General features: G+C 44.9%; 1 protein-coding gene across 1 annotated transcript in view; it reads right to left on the bottom strand.

The window, feature by feature from the left end:
• LOC141252891 (uncharacterized) overlaps positions 1-11,880 on the bottom strand; it is a 73,924-nt gene extending 62,044 nt beyond the window's left edge. The window contains exon 1 of the mRNA XM_073670649.1: positions 11,715-11,880. Within this exon, the coding sequence (XP_073526750.1) occupies positions 11,715-11,761 (47 nt within the window). The 5' untranslated portion in view covers positions 11,762-11,880. The remainder of the gene's footprint in view (positions 1-11,714) is intronic.
• Between the last annotated feature and the right edge of the window lie 4,295 nt (positions 11,881-16,175).

Genomic DNA, 16,175 nt, shown 5'->3' on the forward strand with positions numbered 1-16,175 from the left:
ACTGGGGTAGGGACAACTGAACGCTGCGCTGGGACAAGGACATGGACATGCTTGCTGATGGTGCTAGTTGAGACTGTTTAATGACAGGTGCAGGGCAGGAAGCATCTTGGCATGCGCCATGGACAGTGGATTGGCGTGCACTCACAATAGTGGAACAATCAGTGGTATCACCCGCAGAACTGTTTCTGGACCCTGGGGTTCGGCCCACAAAGTCGGGTGCTTTGCTGCCATGTGCCTGATCATGTTGGTGGTGCTCCGGCTGCTAGTTTTGCTACCCCTGCTGATGCTGGCCTAGCAGGTGGTGCAAATGGCCTTTTTGGGGTTATCGCCAGAGTCTTTGAAGAACAACCAGACTCGGGAAGACCTAACAGTTGTACTGGCAACTTCGTCATGCTGGCGTTACGAGGAACGCTTTCCCGCATTGCGTTTGCGGCAACCACACTGCTTCTTCCTGCCTGTGGTGCTACGCCTCTCTCCCCGTGTGTGCTGTTGTCCTCGCGCTGTATGTTCCCCTGCCAGGTTGGGTCAGTTACTATATCATCCACCACCTAGTCGTCCACTTCCGCACCCTGGTCCTCCTCCTGCCTTTTTGGCAATTTTGTCTCATCAACCTCTTGCGAGAGTAATTGCACTTTGCCACCGTCGCCTTTGTGTGACCGTGGCTGCTCCAATATTTGGCCATCACTACACGTATTCTCCTGTTGACTAGCTTGAAGCTGGCCGGGCGAGAGGCCCGAATCTATAAATGGAAAAGTGAACAGCTCTTCAGAGTGTCCAAGTGTGGGATCAGTCGTCACCGGACCCTCGGCATGGTGGGAGGCTCAGGGTGAGGAATATGCGGTCCAGACTCATGGCTACTGAGACTTGACCATATGGAAGACAGGGTGGTGGTGGCTAAGTGACATTTTCTACTATGCAACCAACCATGTTTTGACACTGCTCTGGGTTCAATAGTAGTGTACTGCGGTCCCTTAGTAATTGGGACAGGAAGGTCGAGCGACAAGATGTGGGGGTTTGTTGTGGCACAATTTCAGCTCGCCCACGGCAACGTCCACTTCCCTGTCCCTTGTCACCCACCTTGCCCATTTTTAATGGATGACAAATTTTCCACGTTCACGAGAAATGGCCGATTTTGGAACGCAGTTATATGAGATGCATCTGACAGAACCACAATTTTAAATTCCAGGCCTGTAGATACTATTCTTCACAGACACCTAGTGTGAATAGCTTGACTGACACACTGCAACAGAATGGAAAAGGAGGCCAATATTTTCCATGTTCAGTTTAAATTCCTGGATTTTTATCACTGAAATATGGAACAGATCTGGCCTGCAGTGAGATCAAGCAAATTGAGCAGAAAAATTGTGTACTCCTGATTGCTTTTTAAGAAAAACAGGCTTAAGATCAAAAAAAAAATAAAATATTTTTTTTTTTCCCTGGCCCCTGATATCTGGTGCTATTTCTACAATTATCTAATTATTACAGTGGCAGAGGACAGGATGTTCAATGGACCCTCTTGTGCTGTAGCATACACTGCCTCCTGCTATCACCACTGAAAATATGCAGCTGGATTAGTCCTCAGAAGGACTGCTAGTTCAGATGGATATATACTGTATATATGTTGTGGAATACCTATACTAATTATAAGGAAGCAAATCTCCCTGACGCAGCAGCACCTCTCTCTACTCTGCCTGATTCCGGGGTATACTGATGAGCATAGTGGCGCCAAGTTTCATATACACCTGATAACGCTGTATCCCCAGCCAATCACTGTAATGCCCACAACCAACATGGCTACGGCATTACAGTGCGTGGCAGACAATCCCTGTATGTCCATTGGCTCTCTAAAAAGCGCTGAACAGGCAGGGAGGGGACCCGAGTTCAAGCCTGAGCAACCCAGAAATACTCAGCGCCGAGCACGTTCGCGCATCAATAGATGCAATGGTAAATAGGTTTCAATTTTATTAAAAAAGGAGTCTGTGTGGTTATTTCAAATAAAACATTTAATTCGGGGTTTGTTTTTTTAACCACACACACACACACCGAGCAGCGTCCAATGTAGCGACCACCTGCTGGTTTTCAAGTACAAGGTCAAGAGGGATGTCCTTTTCTTGACCACCATACATGGTGATGGCAGCACCCCCAGCACTGTACGAGGTTCCTCTACACAGGTCGTCAAACCAGACTGTGCAGTGGGGTCCAACAAGCTCATGGGGAGTTGATCTCTTTGATCAAGTCCTCCAGCAATACAGTGCTTTGAGAAAGACCAAGGTATGGTATAAGAAGCTGGCTGTGTACATTGTACAGATGGCAATGCACAACGCTTTCCTTCTATCACAATGTGCAGGCCAAACTTCTACGTACGAACTTCAGTTCCAAGAGGTAGTGATCAAGGCCCTGATATTTGGCAGTGGTGACACGGAGCAGGCACCAGTACTTCAGGAACTGAAGGACCTCGAATTGTACCAGGCCAGCAGTTTACGGGGGAGGTCCCTCAAAGCGGGAAAAAAAAAAGGTAAGTTACAAAAGAGGTGCAGAGTATGTTCCAAAAGGGGGATACGCAAGGACACTACTTAATGCGACACCTGCCCCAACAAACCTGGCCTGTGCATGAAAGAATGCTTCTGAAGGTACTATACTTCCATGCACTACTAAATTAATTTCTGACGTATGACACTATATTATAAAATTCACAAATCAGGTATCACTTCCAAAAAGAGGGCACTTGTTGGGCATTTCCACTCTTTAGGCACATCAGGGGATCTGAAAACATGACATGATGCCCACAGACCATTCCATCAAAGTCTGCATTTCAAAGTGTCACTCCTTTCCTTCCGAGCCTTGATGTGCACCCAAACAGTTTTCTTCAACACATGGGGTATCAGTACGTAGGAGAAATTGCACAACTACTTTTGGGGTCAAATTTCTCCTGTTACCCTCGTGAAAATAAAAAAATAGCAGTTAAAAGATATATATTTTTTTTCCACAAACTAACGTTATAAACTTTTGCAAAACACTTGGGGGTTCAAAGTGCTCACCAGACATCTAAATAAGTTCCTTAAGGGGTCTAGTTTTCCAAAATGGGGTCACTGTTTATGCACATCAGGGGCTCTCCAAACGCGACATAGCGTCCGCTGTCAATTCCAGCGAGTTTTGCATTGAAAACGTCAAAAAGGGTGCTCCTTCCCTTCTGAGCCCTGTCGTGTGCCCAAATAGTGGCTTTACCCCACAAATGGGGTATCAGCGTACTCAGGAGAAATTGCACAACAACTTTTGGAGTCCAATTTCTCCTGTTACCCTTGGGAAAAAAAAAAAAAATTTAAGTAAAATTTTAGTGAAAAAAAGTTAAGTTAATTTTTTCCCTTTCACATTCAATTAATTGCTGTGAAGCACCTGAAAAGTTAATAAACTTCTTGAATGTGGTTTTGAGCACCTTGAGGGGTGCAGTTTTTAGAATGGTGTCACTTTTGGGTATTTTCTGTCATAAAGGCCCCTCGAAGTCACTTCAAATGTGATGTGGACACTAAAAAAAAAAATAAAATAAAAAGTTTTGTAAATTGAGAAATCGCTGGTCAACTTTTAACCCTTAACTTCCCAACCAAAAAAAAATAAAAAAAAATTGGTTCCAAAATGGTGCTGATGTAGGCATGTGGGAAATATTACGTCTTAACTATTTTGTGCGACATCTGATTTAAGGGCATGAAAATAAGTTTTAAAGTACAGAAATTTACAAAATTTGACAAATTTCTGTTTTTTCACTAAGTCATATCGAAGAAATTTTACAACTTTCATGAAGTACAATAGGTCATAAAATAAAAAAAAATCTCAGAATCACTGGAATCCATTGAAGCGTTTGAGTTCGTACCTTAACTGGACACTGGTCAGAATTGTAAAATTTGATCATGAAGGTGAAAGACGTAGTTACTTACCGGTAACGGGATTTCTAGGGGATCCGCCCTTCAAGGACAAGAAACCTATAAATAAAAAGGGCAGTACCTCTCCCCGCATCAGTTGTTTACAGAGCACGAGAGGACCTCTAGGTTAATACAACAAAAGCATCATCATTGCCATGCTTAACAGGAACACCCTGTGACAAAAACAATCTTAAATAAATGTGCTCACCACATGTGCAGGGAGGGAATATACGAATATAGGGTGCCGTCATGGGCACAGTGAAGTCCTGTTACCTGTAAGTAACTACGTCTTTCCCCCTCCCCATGACAGCACCAACGGAGAGAATTACATCGAATTCTATATTAGGGAGGGACCACTGCCTCCAGAACCATTCTCCCAAAGTTAAAGGTCAGAGGAAGAGGTAAAATCTAGACGGTAATGTTTGTAGAAAGTAGAGGGGTAAGACCACGTTGCCGCCTTAGATATTTGCTCTATGGAGACCTCAGATCTTTCTGCCAAGGAAGTTGCCACTGCTCTGGTTGAGTGAGCTCTGATACACTCTGGAGTAGTTTCCCCACTAGAGGAGTATGCCAGGGAGATGGCATCCCTTATCCACCTTGCCAGTGTACCTCTTGAGGCTTTTTAGTCCCTTTCGAGGACCCTGGAAACAGACAAAAAGAGCCCCATCCTTCCTACACTCTCTGGTGACTGACGTCTAGCTTATGGAGGTCTTGCTCCCCTTTATTTTTGGGATTAGGACAAAAAGATGGCAAAACAACCTCCTGGGACTGGTGGAATCGAGATGCCACCTTAGGCAAATAGGCTGGGTCTGGTTTAAGAATGATTCTATTGTCCAGGATTTGTGTGAAAAGAGGGCCAGCGGACAGTGCCTCAAGATGATAATAATAATAATAATAATAATAATAATAATAATAATAATAATAATAATAATAATAATATTATCCCTCAAAACAGCATTCAGAGAAGAGCTATCTAAGGGTTCAAATGGTGGTTTGGTTAAGGCTAACCGGACTAGATTTAAATCCCAAGGTAGTACTTTCTGAATAATGATGTGTCTGGATCTAGCGAAAGCTTTTATGAATCTAGCTACCCAGCTGTTAGCGAACAAATTGTAGTTGTTTAGTGCCCTCAATGCAGCAACCTGGAAATTCAGGGTACTTGTGGCTATCCCTTGCTCTAAACCCCTTTGGAGAAACTCTAAAATGGCCGTGATAGGAATCTCCCCTTTGGGATAAGCCCCTGAAGTGGAAAGGAATTTTCTCCAGGTTTTCCCATAGGCTCTGGTGGTGACAGGTTTTCTGCTCTGAAGGAGAGTGGAGACCAGATTCTGGGAAAACCCCCTACCCCTCAGGAGTGCCCCCTCAAGTTCCAGGCCATCAGGTGTAGATTTCATACCTGGGATGACATACTGGACCCTGGGAGACTAGATCCGGAAGCACCCAAGGATCTGTAATGGACATCACCCTTAGCCAATAAAACCCATGCTCTTCTCGGCCAAAAGGGAGCAATTAGGATTACCCTGGCCCTGTCTTGTCTGATCTTCCTCAGAACGGCAGGTATTAGGATAACTGGAGGAAAGGTGTAAGCTAGGCTGTGATCCCATGGATTCAAGAAGGCATCCAGAGCAAAAGGGTTCCCCCCTGGATCTATCGAGCAAAACTGATCTACTTTTGTCTTCAGACTGTTATCAAGAAGATCTATTACAGGAAACCCCACATCTCTAATCTGGTGAAAGATGGACTGATTCAGCACTCATTCGCCTTGTCTTAACGGAGTCCTTCTTAGGAAGTCTGCCTTCTGGTTCTCTATGCCCTTTATGAGGAGTGCTGAAAGACATGAGATCTTCTTCCGCTAACTGAAAAATGAAGTCTGTTATCTCCATCAGAGGACGGAACGGGTTCCCCCCTGGTGATTCAGATAGGCTACCACCTGGTTGACTGACAACACTCACCTGATGACCGCAAAGAGTGTCCAGAAATTCTATGAGGGTGAACTTCACTGCCAGAAGCTCCTTCCTGTTCGAGGATACTGATTTAAAGTCCTCTGAGCTACTCAAAAGCCAGCCTTGCCTTACTAAGGATGTCATTACCTGGTACCTGCATTGCTGTATGGCGTTTCCTACAATCAAAAAATCATCCACGTATGGGACAATCAGGATGTCTTGTTCCCTCAGGTGTGCCATCACTTCTGATATCAACTTGGTAAACACTCTGGGGGTGATTGCGAGCCCTAACATTAGAGCTGTGTACTTGAAGTGTCTTATTCTCCCTTGCACAGAGACCACTACCCTGAGGAATTTTCGAGAGTCTATGTGAATGGGGACGTAATAGAAGGCGTCCTTCAAGTCCGGGACAGCTATAAAACAATATTCTTTATAGCCCTCTTTATTGTCTCTACTTTGAACGGTTGGGATTACAGTGACTTGTTCAGTTTCTTTAAATTGACAATAGTCCTGAAAGTTCCGTCTGGTTTCTTCACCAGGAACAACGGAGTAGAAACCTTTTCCTCTTTCTATCAGGGGAACCTCCTGCAGGACCGCTTTGTGTACGAGACCCAACACCTCCTGTTCTAGAGCTAACTGCTCCTATACTAAGGTCCGTAAGAGGGTAATTACACATTCTGTCTGGGGACTGTCAAGAAACGTAATTTTAGACCTGATCTTATCAGGTCCAAAATCCAGGTACTGCTGGAGGTTTTCTCAGGCCAGAAGAAAGAGGGACAGCCTTCCTCCTACCTGGAGCAAAACCTCATTGGGAGGGCTTCCTATCACTGGAGGGACCCCCCAAAAAATCCTCTGTTCTTTTTCCTTTTATCTTGCCACTTATCCTGCTCTTTAGGGGGCTTTTGATGGATAAATTTCCTACTCCGAAAAGATCTTTTATATCATAGCATGGAGAGGATGGGAAAAAAAAAGCTTATTATCCCCTGCTTTATCCAGAATGTCATCTAGTGTGGAGCCAAATAGAAACTCACCCTCACAGGGAATAGAACATATTTTGTTTTTTGTTTGAAGGTCTCCCGGCCAGCATTGAAGCCACAGTGCCCACCTGGCAGCATTGAAGAAAGCAGGAGACCTGACTGCTAATCTGACAGTCAGCTGAAGCATCAGCCAGAAAGGCAGCTGTACCACACATTAAGGGAATGGACTCCAAAACCTTATCCCTAGACACACTTCCACGAAGTTGGGATTCTAATTGACTAAGCCACACCATTAGGTATCTAGCTGTGCAGATAACGGCAACAGCGGGTTTGAACCCCCCCTCCCCCTCCCCAGATCCCTTCAAAAAAGGAGTCTGCCTTCTTATCCAGGGGATCCTTCAGAACTCCCATGTCTTCAAAGGGAAGGGCAAATTTCTTAGAGGAATTAGCAATGGCCACGTCTAATTTCGGGGCTTTCTCCCAAAAGGAACAGACGGGGTCATCAAACAGGTACTTCCTTTTAGTGGGATAAAGGCCAGAAGGAAGGAATCTATCCCATTCCTTTTTAATTAGGGACTGAACTTTGTCATTAAGTGGAAAAACTATGTTTTTTCTGATCCAACCCGCTAAACAATGTCATCTACAGACTTTCCTGGACATGGATCTAACTGCTATTACCAGACTATCAGTCTCTTCTATAGGGAAGCAATTAAGTCCACCTTTCTCTTCCTGAGATGAGGAGGAACATGAGGAAGATACTGATCCCTCATCGTCCTCTTAACTAGTGGATATTGAAAAAGGGGAAGTGGCTCTAGATTTATGTTTCCTTTTCCGACCCCTTTGTAAAGATTTGAAGGTATTCTACACCTCAGATTTAACTATAGATCTGATCTCAGACGCGAATCTTGGAGTTTCCTCCGAGATAGTTTGCTCTATGCAAGAACTGCAGGGATGTTTAGTATATGAAGCAGGCAGTTCTTCAAGCAGATGGCACAAACGTTGTGTTTAGTCTTGTTTACACCCTTTCTTCCCTGAAAGAAAAAGGGGCCCCCCCCCCCCCCATCAGACGCTACCAGGGGATCCCGGGGCAGGTGGAGGAACCAGGCCCGCCAAGGGATCTCCTTTGGAGGCCAAAGCCACGCTTGAGCCCCAGCTGCGCTGAGTGGACCTGCCGGATCTTCCACTGCCACGGCCGTGACGACGGGAAGGATCTTTGTCTGGCTGCTGAAGAAGAGGAGCTTCCATGGACTCCTGATCCATGTCACCCTCCATCTGGAGAGCTGCTCAGTTGATGTGCAGGATTTCACTGGCGCCAAAGCTCCCCTTATAAGGGCAGAGCTTCCTTCTTTATTAAACACACTTTTTTCTCCCCCTCCTCTCGCCGGCTTCGCGCCGGGAGCCCCTTTCGGCCAGGCCCCTCAGCAGCGTCATCAGGAAGCGCCTCCAGTGAGTCCCCATGCATGCGCAGAAGTAACACAACCCGGAAGTCCAGTACCACAGCGTGATCAAGCGACCGCACTCCACCGCTCACCCTGCAGGCCCACCGGACCCAGCAGGGGCGCTTCAGATAACTGCACCGGCCAAGGCAGGGAACCGCCGCTGCCTGGATCTTTGTCAGGTAATCTTCTTTTCTTCTTGCAGGTACCGCACACTGCAGGTCCCCCATCAAGGACAGGAAACCAGCTGATGTGGGGAGAGGTGCCACCTTTTTTTATCTGTAGGTTTCATGTCCTTGAAGGCCAGATCCCCTCTCTCCGTTGGTGCTGTCATGGGGGGAGGGAAAAAACATGCTTGAAGGTGAAAAGGGTTAACTCAGTATGGCCTCTGTTCAGCAGCGTGCTTTTCAGAGGTGCACAAAAATGTGGCCGACTGTGCATGCCAAAAATAAAATGTAAAAAGATGGATGACAGGCTAGACTAAGGCCAAATGACCCCATCTGCCGTAATATAGGAATTGTTCCATTGGAGATATTGTGCGAATAACGCATTTCAGAGATTTGTGCAGAAACACCGACGTAAGCGCTCAGCATAGAGAGCAGGATAAATGGGTGCCTTATTGTGATCTTTGGATGGCAGAACAAACAAGTCAACAGCAGTTCGAGAATCAGTTTTATCCATTTATTTTTTATGCCATTCACCTTGCAGTATAATTGTTAAGACAGCTTTATTCTTTGGGTCATTATGATTGCAGCGATACCAGATTTCTCATTAGATAAAAAAAAAAAAAAAAAAAAAAAAAACACACACACACAAACTTGGGGCAAAAGCTATTTTTATGCCGACCGTCACGTGGGAGCTTGTTTTTTTGTGGGATGAGTTGATATTTTTGTTGGTGCCATTTTTCTTACAACACTTTTTGATCTATTTCTATTCCGAATTTTGGGAGGCAGAATTGAAAAAAATATAAACAAAACAATTGAAGAATTTTTTTATGCTATGCCGCGTATGGTAAAAATGATAAGGCAGCTTTAATCTTTGGGTTAGTACGATTACAGCGATATCACATTTATATTGTTTCCATGTTTTGCTGCTTTTACACAATAAAAACAGGTTTATAGAAAAAAATTGTTTTGCATGGCTATATTCTGATAGCTATAGTTCTTATTTTTCCGCTGACTGAGGGCTTGCTTTTTTTGTGGGGCAAGATGACGTTTTCAGCTATATCATACCTATTTACAAACAACTTTTTGATCATGGTTTATTGTAGGTTTTCCTCAGCTGTATGATAAAAAAAAGTTTGCCATTTTCTAAGTTTTTCTCTGGGGTTAATGAGACAGTTTTATAGATCAGGTTATTGCTGTACTTTTTTAATTTAAATTTTATTTTCACATAAATATGCGTACTGGCATAATATTTGATATAGAGATATATATCTCTATATCTATATATACACACACACACACCTAAAAAAAAAAACCTATTTGGTACGGGACTTCAACTTACTTCTCTGACCACTGGTAAAATGCATTGCAATCAGGGCTGTGAAGTCTGAGTCGGTATACCAACTCAGACTCCTAAAATACATAATAAATTGGGTACAGAAGTTCAATGCAGTTTGTGGGGAATATTTTTTCATAAGAATTTGGGAAAGTTATGAAGTGTCCTATAAATGTCTGTCCTATTCCTGATCTAAGGATCTAGACTTTTAGCTGAGATGGATCTGTGCTACAGTAAATTTATCACATAAACATGAGCCATGTATGAGAGAGTCGGAGTCAGGGAAATTGAGGAGTCAGAGGTTTGGCTTACCGACTCCACAGCCCTGATTGCAATGCATTAGATTTTTCAGCGTGACATTGACAGAACGCCTTTAGACCATGCCACCATAAATTTCAGACCCAGAGGTAATTATTTGACCTCTGGTTGCCACGAGTACCATAGGCAACCTGCGATCACTTTGCAGGGGTGCCGATCGGGTGAGTCTTAGCCTTCTAAATGCTGCAATTGCTACTGAACATGGCATTTAGAGGGCTAAACAGCCAGGGGTGGTGTGGGTTATCGCTTAAGCAAAGCTCCAGGCAGCAATCATGTGGGTAAAGATAATGTGCCTTGCATGATTGTCATGACTTAAATGTACGTCAATATGCAGGAACCCCTTCCTGATCATGAAGTACAATTATGTCATGACGGGGTTAAGACTGATCACATTTATCCTGTGCTCAACGCTGAGCACTTACATCAGGGTTTTCATCTAGATCCATTCATTATATTGAGGCAGGCAAATTTACTTTTGACTGTCTAGCATCTGTTCAACAGTGTGCCTTTTTATTGGTGCACAAAACAAGCCAACAACGCTTTTGTGCATGCCTAAAGAGATCGACATTGTCGGATCAAACGGCCAGACAGAGTCCAGAGTAACTCTCTCTCTCCTAAATAGTGATTATTCCTTCGGGGTTTGTGTGCGAATCAGGTTTTTTTTTTGAGACTTAGACAGAAACCATGAGGTAAGCGCTCAGCGTAGAATAAATGTGAGCTGAGCCATACTGCGATCTTTTGCAGCAGAATGAACAAAGCAACAGCAGCCAAGAATTGCCTTTATTTTTTATGCCACTCATTGTAGGATACAAGCGAAGACTGCTTTATTCTTGGGTTTGGCGGGATTTTCATACCAGATTTACACAGTAAACTTTTTTTTACTTTATTTACCTTTTTTAAAACAAAGCATTTTTTTGTATCACCATATTTTCAGAGATGTACGTTTTCTATTTATCTGCAGACAGTCATGTGCAGGAGGGTGTTTTTTGTAGGATGAAGTATAGTTTGTGGGAATAATTTTGGGGACTAGCACGTCCCCTTGTCCCTGGGGAGGATATGTCAGCCCCTAAGGTCCAGCTTCCCATTACTGCATACACAGCTCTAGTTCAACATGGTGGACAGCGACAGTTTATTAACATCTCTGCCTTCTCCAGGGGGCGTTCGGCCGTCACATGATGGTGGGCAGCTGTCCTCCTATGCAGCTATATTGCAGATCACAGGACAGTTGTCATCTACAGGTGGGCAGAAGTAATTAAACTAATTTAGGTTTTTGTCCTGGTTTTCAGCAGTTGATAAAGTCAAGGGTGTTAATCAAAACTAAAACTGTTTCTACAAAAAACAACCTCCATTAAGGTTTATTATCAGAAAGAAAAACCACTATGGCTACTGGAAAAAGCCAAGTATGACAGTACAGGGATATGCAACGCTGTACTGACAAAGAACCACTACATGGACCCAATGCCCGGCCAGCCGAGGCTACCAACAGCCACAGCCTCACCCCACAGGAGGTCTCCAGCCACGTCACAGCTTCACATCACACGGAGGGAACACTGCGGAGTGTACGAGCCGGGCCACACAGGTGAGAAGAAAACAACATGGCGCTCCGCCAGCTCTCCCGCTACACACCTGCATGGAGCTCTGGACGCCGTTCCTCTGCCGCTCGCTGAGGCCATTTCCTTTGAGCTGCTATGAAACTTAGCGCCAGTAATAGGGTTTCCTACCAGCCGAGCTGCCTCCTCCTCTGACCGTGCGCTGACCAGCCCGTGAGTGAACGGCTTGTACTACGCGCATCACTTTTGGGGGCGGGGCTTGTGGAGGAACGTCAGGACCACAGGTGGAGCACTAATCAGTGGCTGAATAGAGACGAACGTGCACACGATCCGGTCCAGCAGCGGTTTGGACACAGCTCACCTGCGCTGCACCCAAACTGCTGCATTGTGCAGTACTAGCACACTAGATGGGATTTATAAAAATCCTATACCCACTGTGCTTCTATTAGCCATTGCGTAAACTCACCGGCCACGTGGCTTTACAAGTCACAGCGTGTCAATTTCTGTTGCGGAGATGCTTGTCTTCTCAACAGAAATGTCACCCGCATGAGTCATTAACCACAGGTTATATCAGGAAGGCTACTATAGTGGTCATATGGCTAGATCGTGTGAGCACCAAGTCATTAACCACAGGTTATATCAAGAAGGCTACTATAGTGGTCATATGGCTAGAACGTGTGAGCACCAAGTCACTGACCACAGGTTATATCAGGAAGGCTACTATAGTGGTCATATGGCTAGAATGTGTGAGCACCTAGTCACTGACCATAGGTTATATCAGGAAGGCTACTATAGTGGTCATATGGCTAGAACGTGTGAGCACCAAGTCACTGACCATAGGTTATATCAGGAAGGCTTACTATAGTGGTCATATAGCTAGAACGTGTGAGCACCAAGTCACTGACCACAGGTTATGTCAGGAAGGCTACTATAGTGGTCATATAGCTAGATCGTGTGAGCACCAAGTCACTGACCATAGGTTATATCAGGAAGGCTACTATAGTGGTCATATAGCTAGAACGTGTGAGCACCAAGTCACTGACCACAGGTTATATCAGGAAGGCTACTATAGTGGTCATATGGCTAGAACGTGTGAGCACCAAGTCACTGACCACAGGTTATATCAGGAAGGCTACTATAGTGGTCATATGGCTAGAACGTGTGAGCACCAAGTCACTGACCACAGGTTATATCAGGAAGGCTACTATAGTGGTCATATGGCTAGATCGTGTGAGCATCAAGTCACTGACCACAGGTTATATCAGGAAGGCTACTATAGTGGTCATATGGCTAGATCGTGTGAGCACCAAGTCACTGACCACAGGTTATATCAGGAAGGCTACTATAGTGGTCATATGGCTAGATCGTGTGAGCACCAAGTCACTGACCACAGGTTATGTCAGGAAGGCTACTATAGTGGTCATATAGCTAGATCGTGTGAGCACCAAGTCACTGACCATAGGTTATATCAGGAAGGCTACTATAGTGGTCATATAGCTAGAACGTGTGAGCACCAAGTCACTGACCACAGGTTATATCAGGAAGGCTACTATAGTGGTCATATGGCTAGATCGTGTGAGCACCAAGTCACTGACCACAGGTTATGTCAGGAAGGCTACTATAGTGGTCATATGGCTAGATCGTGTGAGCACCAAGTCACTGACCATAGGTTATATCAGGAAGGCTACTATAGTGGTCATATAGCTAGAACGTGTGAGCACCAAGTCACTGACCACAGGTTATATCAGGAAGGCTACTATAGTGGTCATATAGCTAGAACGTGTGAGCACCAAGTCACTGACCACAGGTTATATCAGGAAGGCTACTATAGTGGTCATATGGCTAGATCGTGTGAGCACCAAGTCACTGACCACAGGTTATATTAGGAAGGCTACTATAGTGGTCATATGGCTAGATCGTGTGAGCACCAAGTCACTGACCACAGGTTATGTCAGGAAGGCTACTATAGTGGTCATATAGCTAGAACGTGTGAGCACCAAGTCACTGACCACAGGTTATATCAGGAAGGCTACTATAGTGGTCATATGGCTAGATCGTGTGAGCACCAAGTCACTGACCACAGGTTATATCAGGAAGGCTACTATAGTGGTCATATGGCTAGAACGTGTGAGCACCAAGTCACTGACCACAGGTTATATCAGGAAGGCTACTATAGTGGTCATATAGCTAGAACGTGTGAGCACCAAGTCACTGACCACAGGTTATATCAGGAAGGCTACTATAGTGGTCATATGGCTAGATCGTGTGAGCACCAAGTCATTAACCACAGGTTATATCAAGAAGGCTACTATAGTGGTCATATGGCTAGAACGTGTGAGCACCAAGTCACTGACCACAGGTTATATCAGGAAGGCTACTATAGTGGTCATATGGCTAGAATGTGTGAGCACCTAGTCACTGACCATAGGTTATATCAGGAAGGCTACTATAGTGGTCATATGGCTAGAACGTGTGAGCACCAAGTCACTGACCATAGGTTATATCAGGAAGGCTTACTATAGTGGTCATATAGCTAGAACGTGTGAGCACCAAGTCACTGACCACAGGTTATGTCAGGAAGGCTACTATAGTGGTCATATAGCTAGATCGTGTGAGCACCAAGTCACTGACCATAGGTTATATCAGGAAGGCTACTATAGTGGTCATATAGCTAGAACGTGTGAGCACCAAGTCACTGACCACAGGTTATATCAGGAAGGCTACTATAGTGGTCATATGGCTAGAACGTGTGAGCACCAAGTCACTGACCACAGGTTATATCAGGAAGGCTACTATAGTGGTCATATGGCTAGAACGTGTGAGCACCAAGTCACTGACCACAGGTTATATCAGGAAGGCTACTATAGTGGTCATATGGCTAGATCGTGTGAGCATCAAGTCACTGACCACAGGTTATATCAGGAAGGCTACTATAGTGGTCATATGGCTAGATCGTGTGAGCACCAAGTCACTGACCACAGGTTATATCAGGAAGGCTACTATAGTGGTCATATGGCTAGATCGTGTGAGCACCAAGTCACTGACCACAGGTTATGTCAGGAAGGCTACTATAGTGGTCATATAGCTAGATCGTGTGAGCACCAAGTCACTGACCATAGGTTATATCAGGAAGGCTACTATAGTGGTCATATAGCTAGAACGTGTGAGCACCAAGTCACTGACCACAGGTTATATCAGGAAGGCTACTATAGTGGTCATATGGCTAGATCGTGTGAGCACCAAGTCACTGACCACAGGTTATGTCAGGAAGGCTACTATAGTGGTCATATGGCTAGATCGTGTGAGCACCAAGTCACTGACCATAGGTTATATCAGGAAGGCTACTATAGTGGTCATATAGCTAGAACGTGTGAGCACCAAGTCACTGACCACAGGTTATATCAGGAAGGCTACTATAGTGGTCATATAGCTAGAACGTGTGAGCACCAAGTCACTGACCACAGGTTATATCAGGAAGGCTACTATAGTGGTCATATGGCTAGATCGTGTGAGCACCAAGTCACTGACCACAGGTTATATTAGGAAGGCTACTATAGTGGTCATATGGCTAGATCGTGTGAGCACCAAGTCACTGACCACAGGTTATGTCAGGAAGGCTACTATAGTGGTCATATAGCTAGAACGTGTGAGCACCAAGTCACTGACCACAGGTTATATCAGGAAGGCTACTATAGTGGTCATATGGCTAGATCGTGTGAGCACCAAGTCACTGACCACAGGTTATATCAGGAAGGCTACTATAGTGGTCATATGGCTAGAACGTGTGAGCACCAAGTCACTGACCACAGGTTATATCAGGAAGGCTACTATAGTGGTCATATAGCTAGAACGTGTGAGCACCAAGTCACTGACCACAGGTTATATCAGGAAGGCTACTATAGTGGTCATATGGCTAGATCGTGTGAGCACCAAGTCATTAACCACAGGCTATATCAGGAAGGCTACTATAGTGGTCATATAGCTAGAACGTGTGAGCACCAAGTCACTGACCACAGGTTATATCAGGAAGGCTACTATAGTGGTCATATAGCTAGAACATGTGAGCACCAAGTCACTGACCACAGGTTATATCAGGAAGGCTACTATAGTGGTCATATGGCTAGAACGTGTGAGCACCAAGTCACTGACCACAGGTTATATCAGGAAGGCTACTATAGTGGTCATATGGCTAGAACGTGTGAGCACCAAGTCACTGACCACAGGTTATATCAGGAAGGCTACTATAGTGGTCATATGGCTAGATCGTGTGAGCATCAAGTCACTGACCACAGGTTATATCAGGAAGGCTACTATAGTGGTCATATGGCTAGATCGTGTGAGCACCAAGTCACTGACCACAGGTTATATCAGGAAGGCTACTATAGTGGTCATATGGCTAGATCGTGTGAGCACCAAGTCACTGACCACAGGTTATGTCAGGAAGGCTACTATAGTGGTCATATAGCTAGATCGTGTGAGCACCAAGTCACTGACCATAGGTTATATCAGGAAGGCTACTATAGTGGTCATATAGCTA

The sequence above is a fragment of the Phyllobates terribilis genome, unplaced genomic scaffold, assembly GCF_046119375.1.
Source record: "Phyllobates terribilis strain yellow unplaced genomic scaffold, ASM4611937v1 Scaffold_2__4_contigs__length_985480577, whole genome shotgun sequence".
Taxonomy (NCBI): domain Eukaryota; kingdom Metazoa; phylum Chordata; class Amphibia; order Anura; family Dendrobatidae; genus Phyllobates; species Phyllobates terribilis.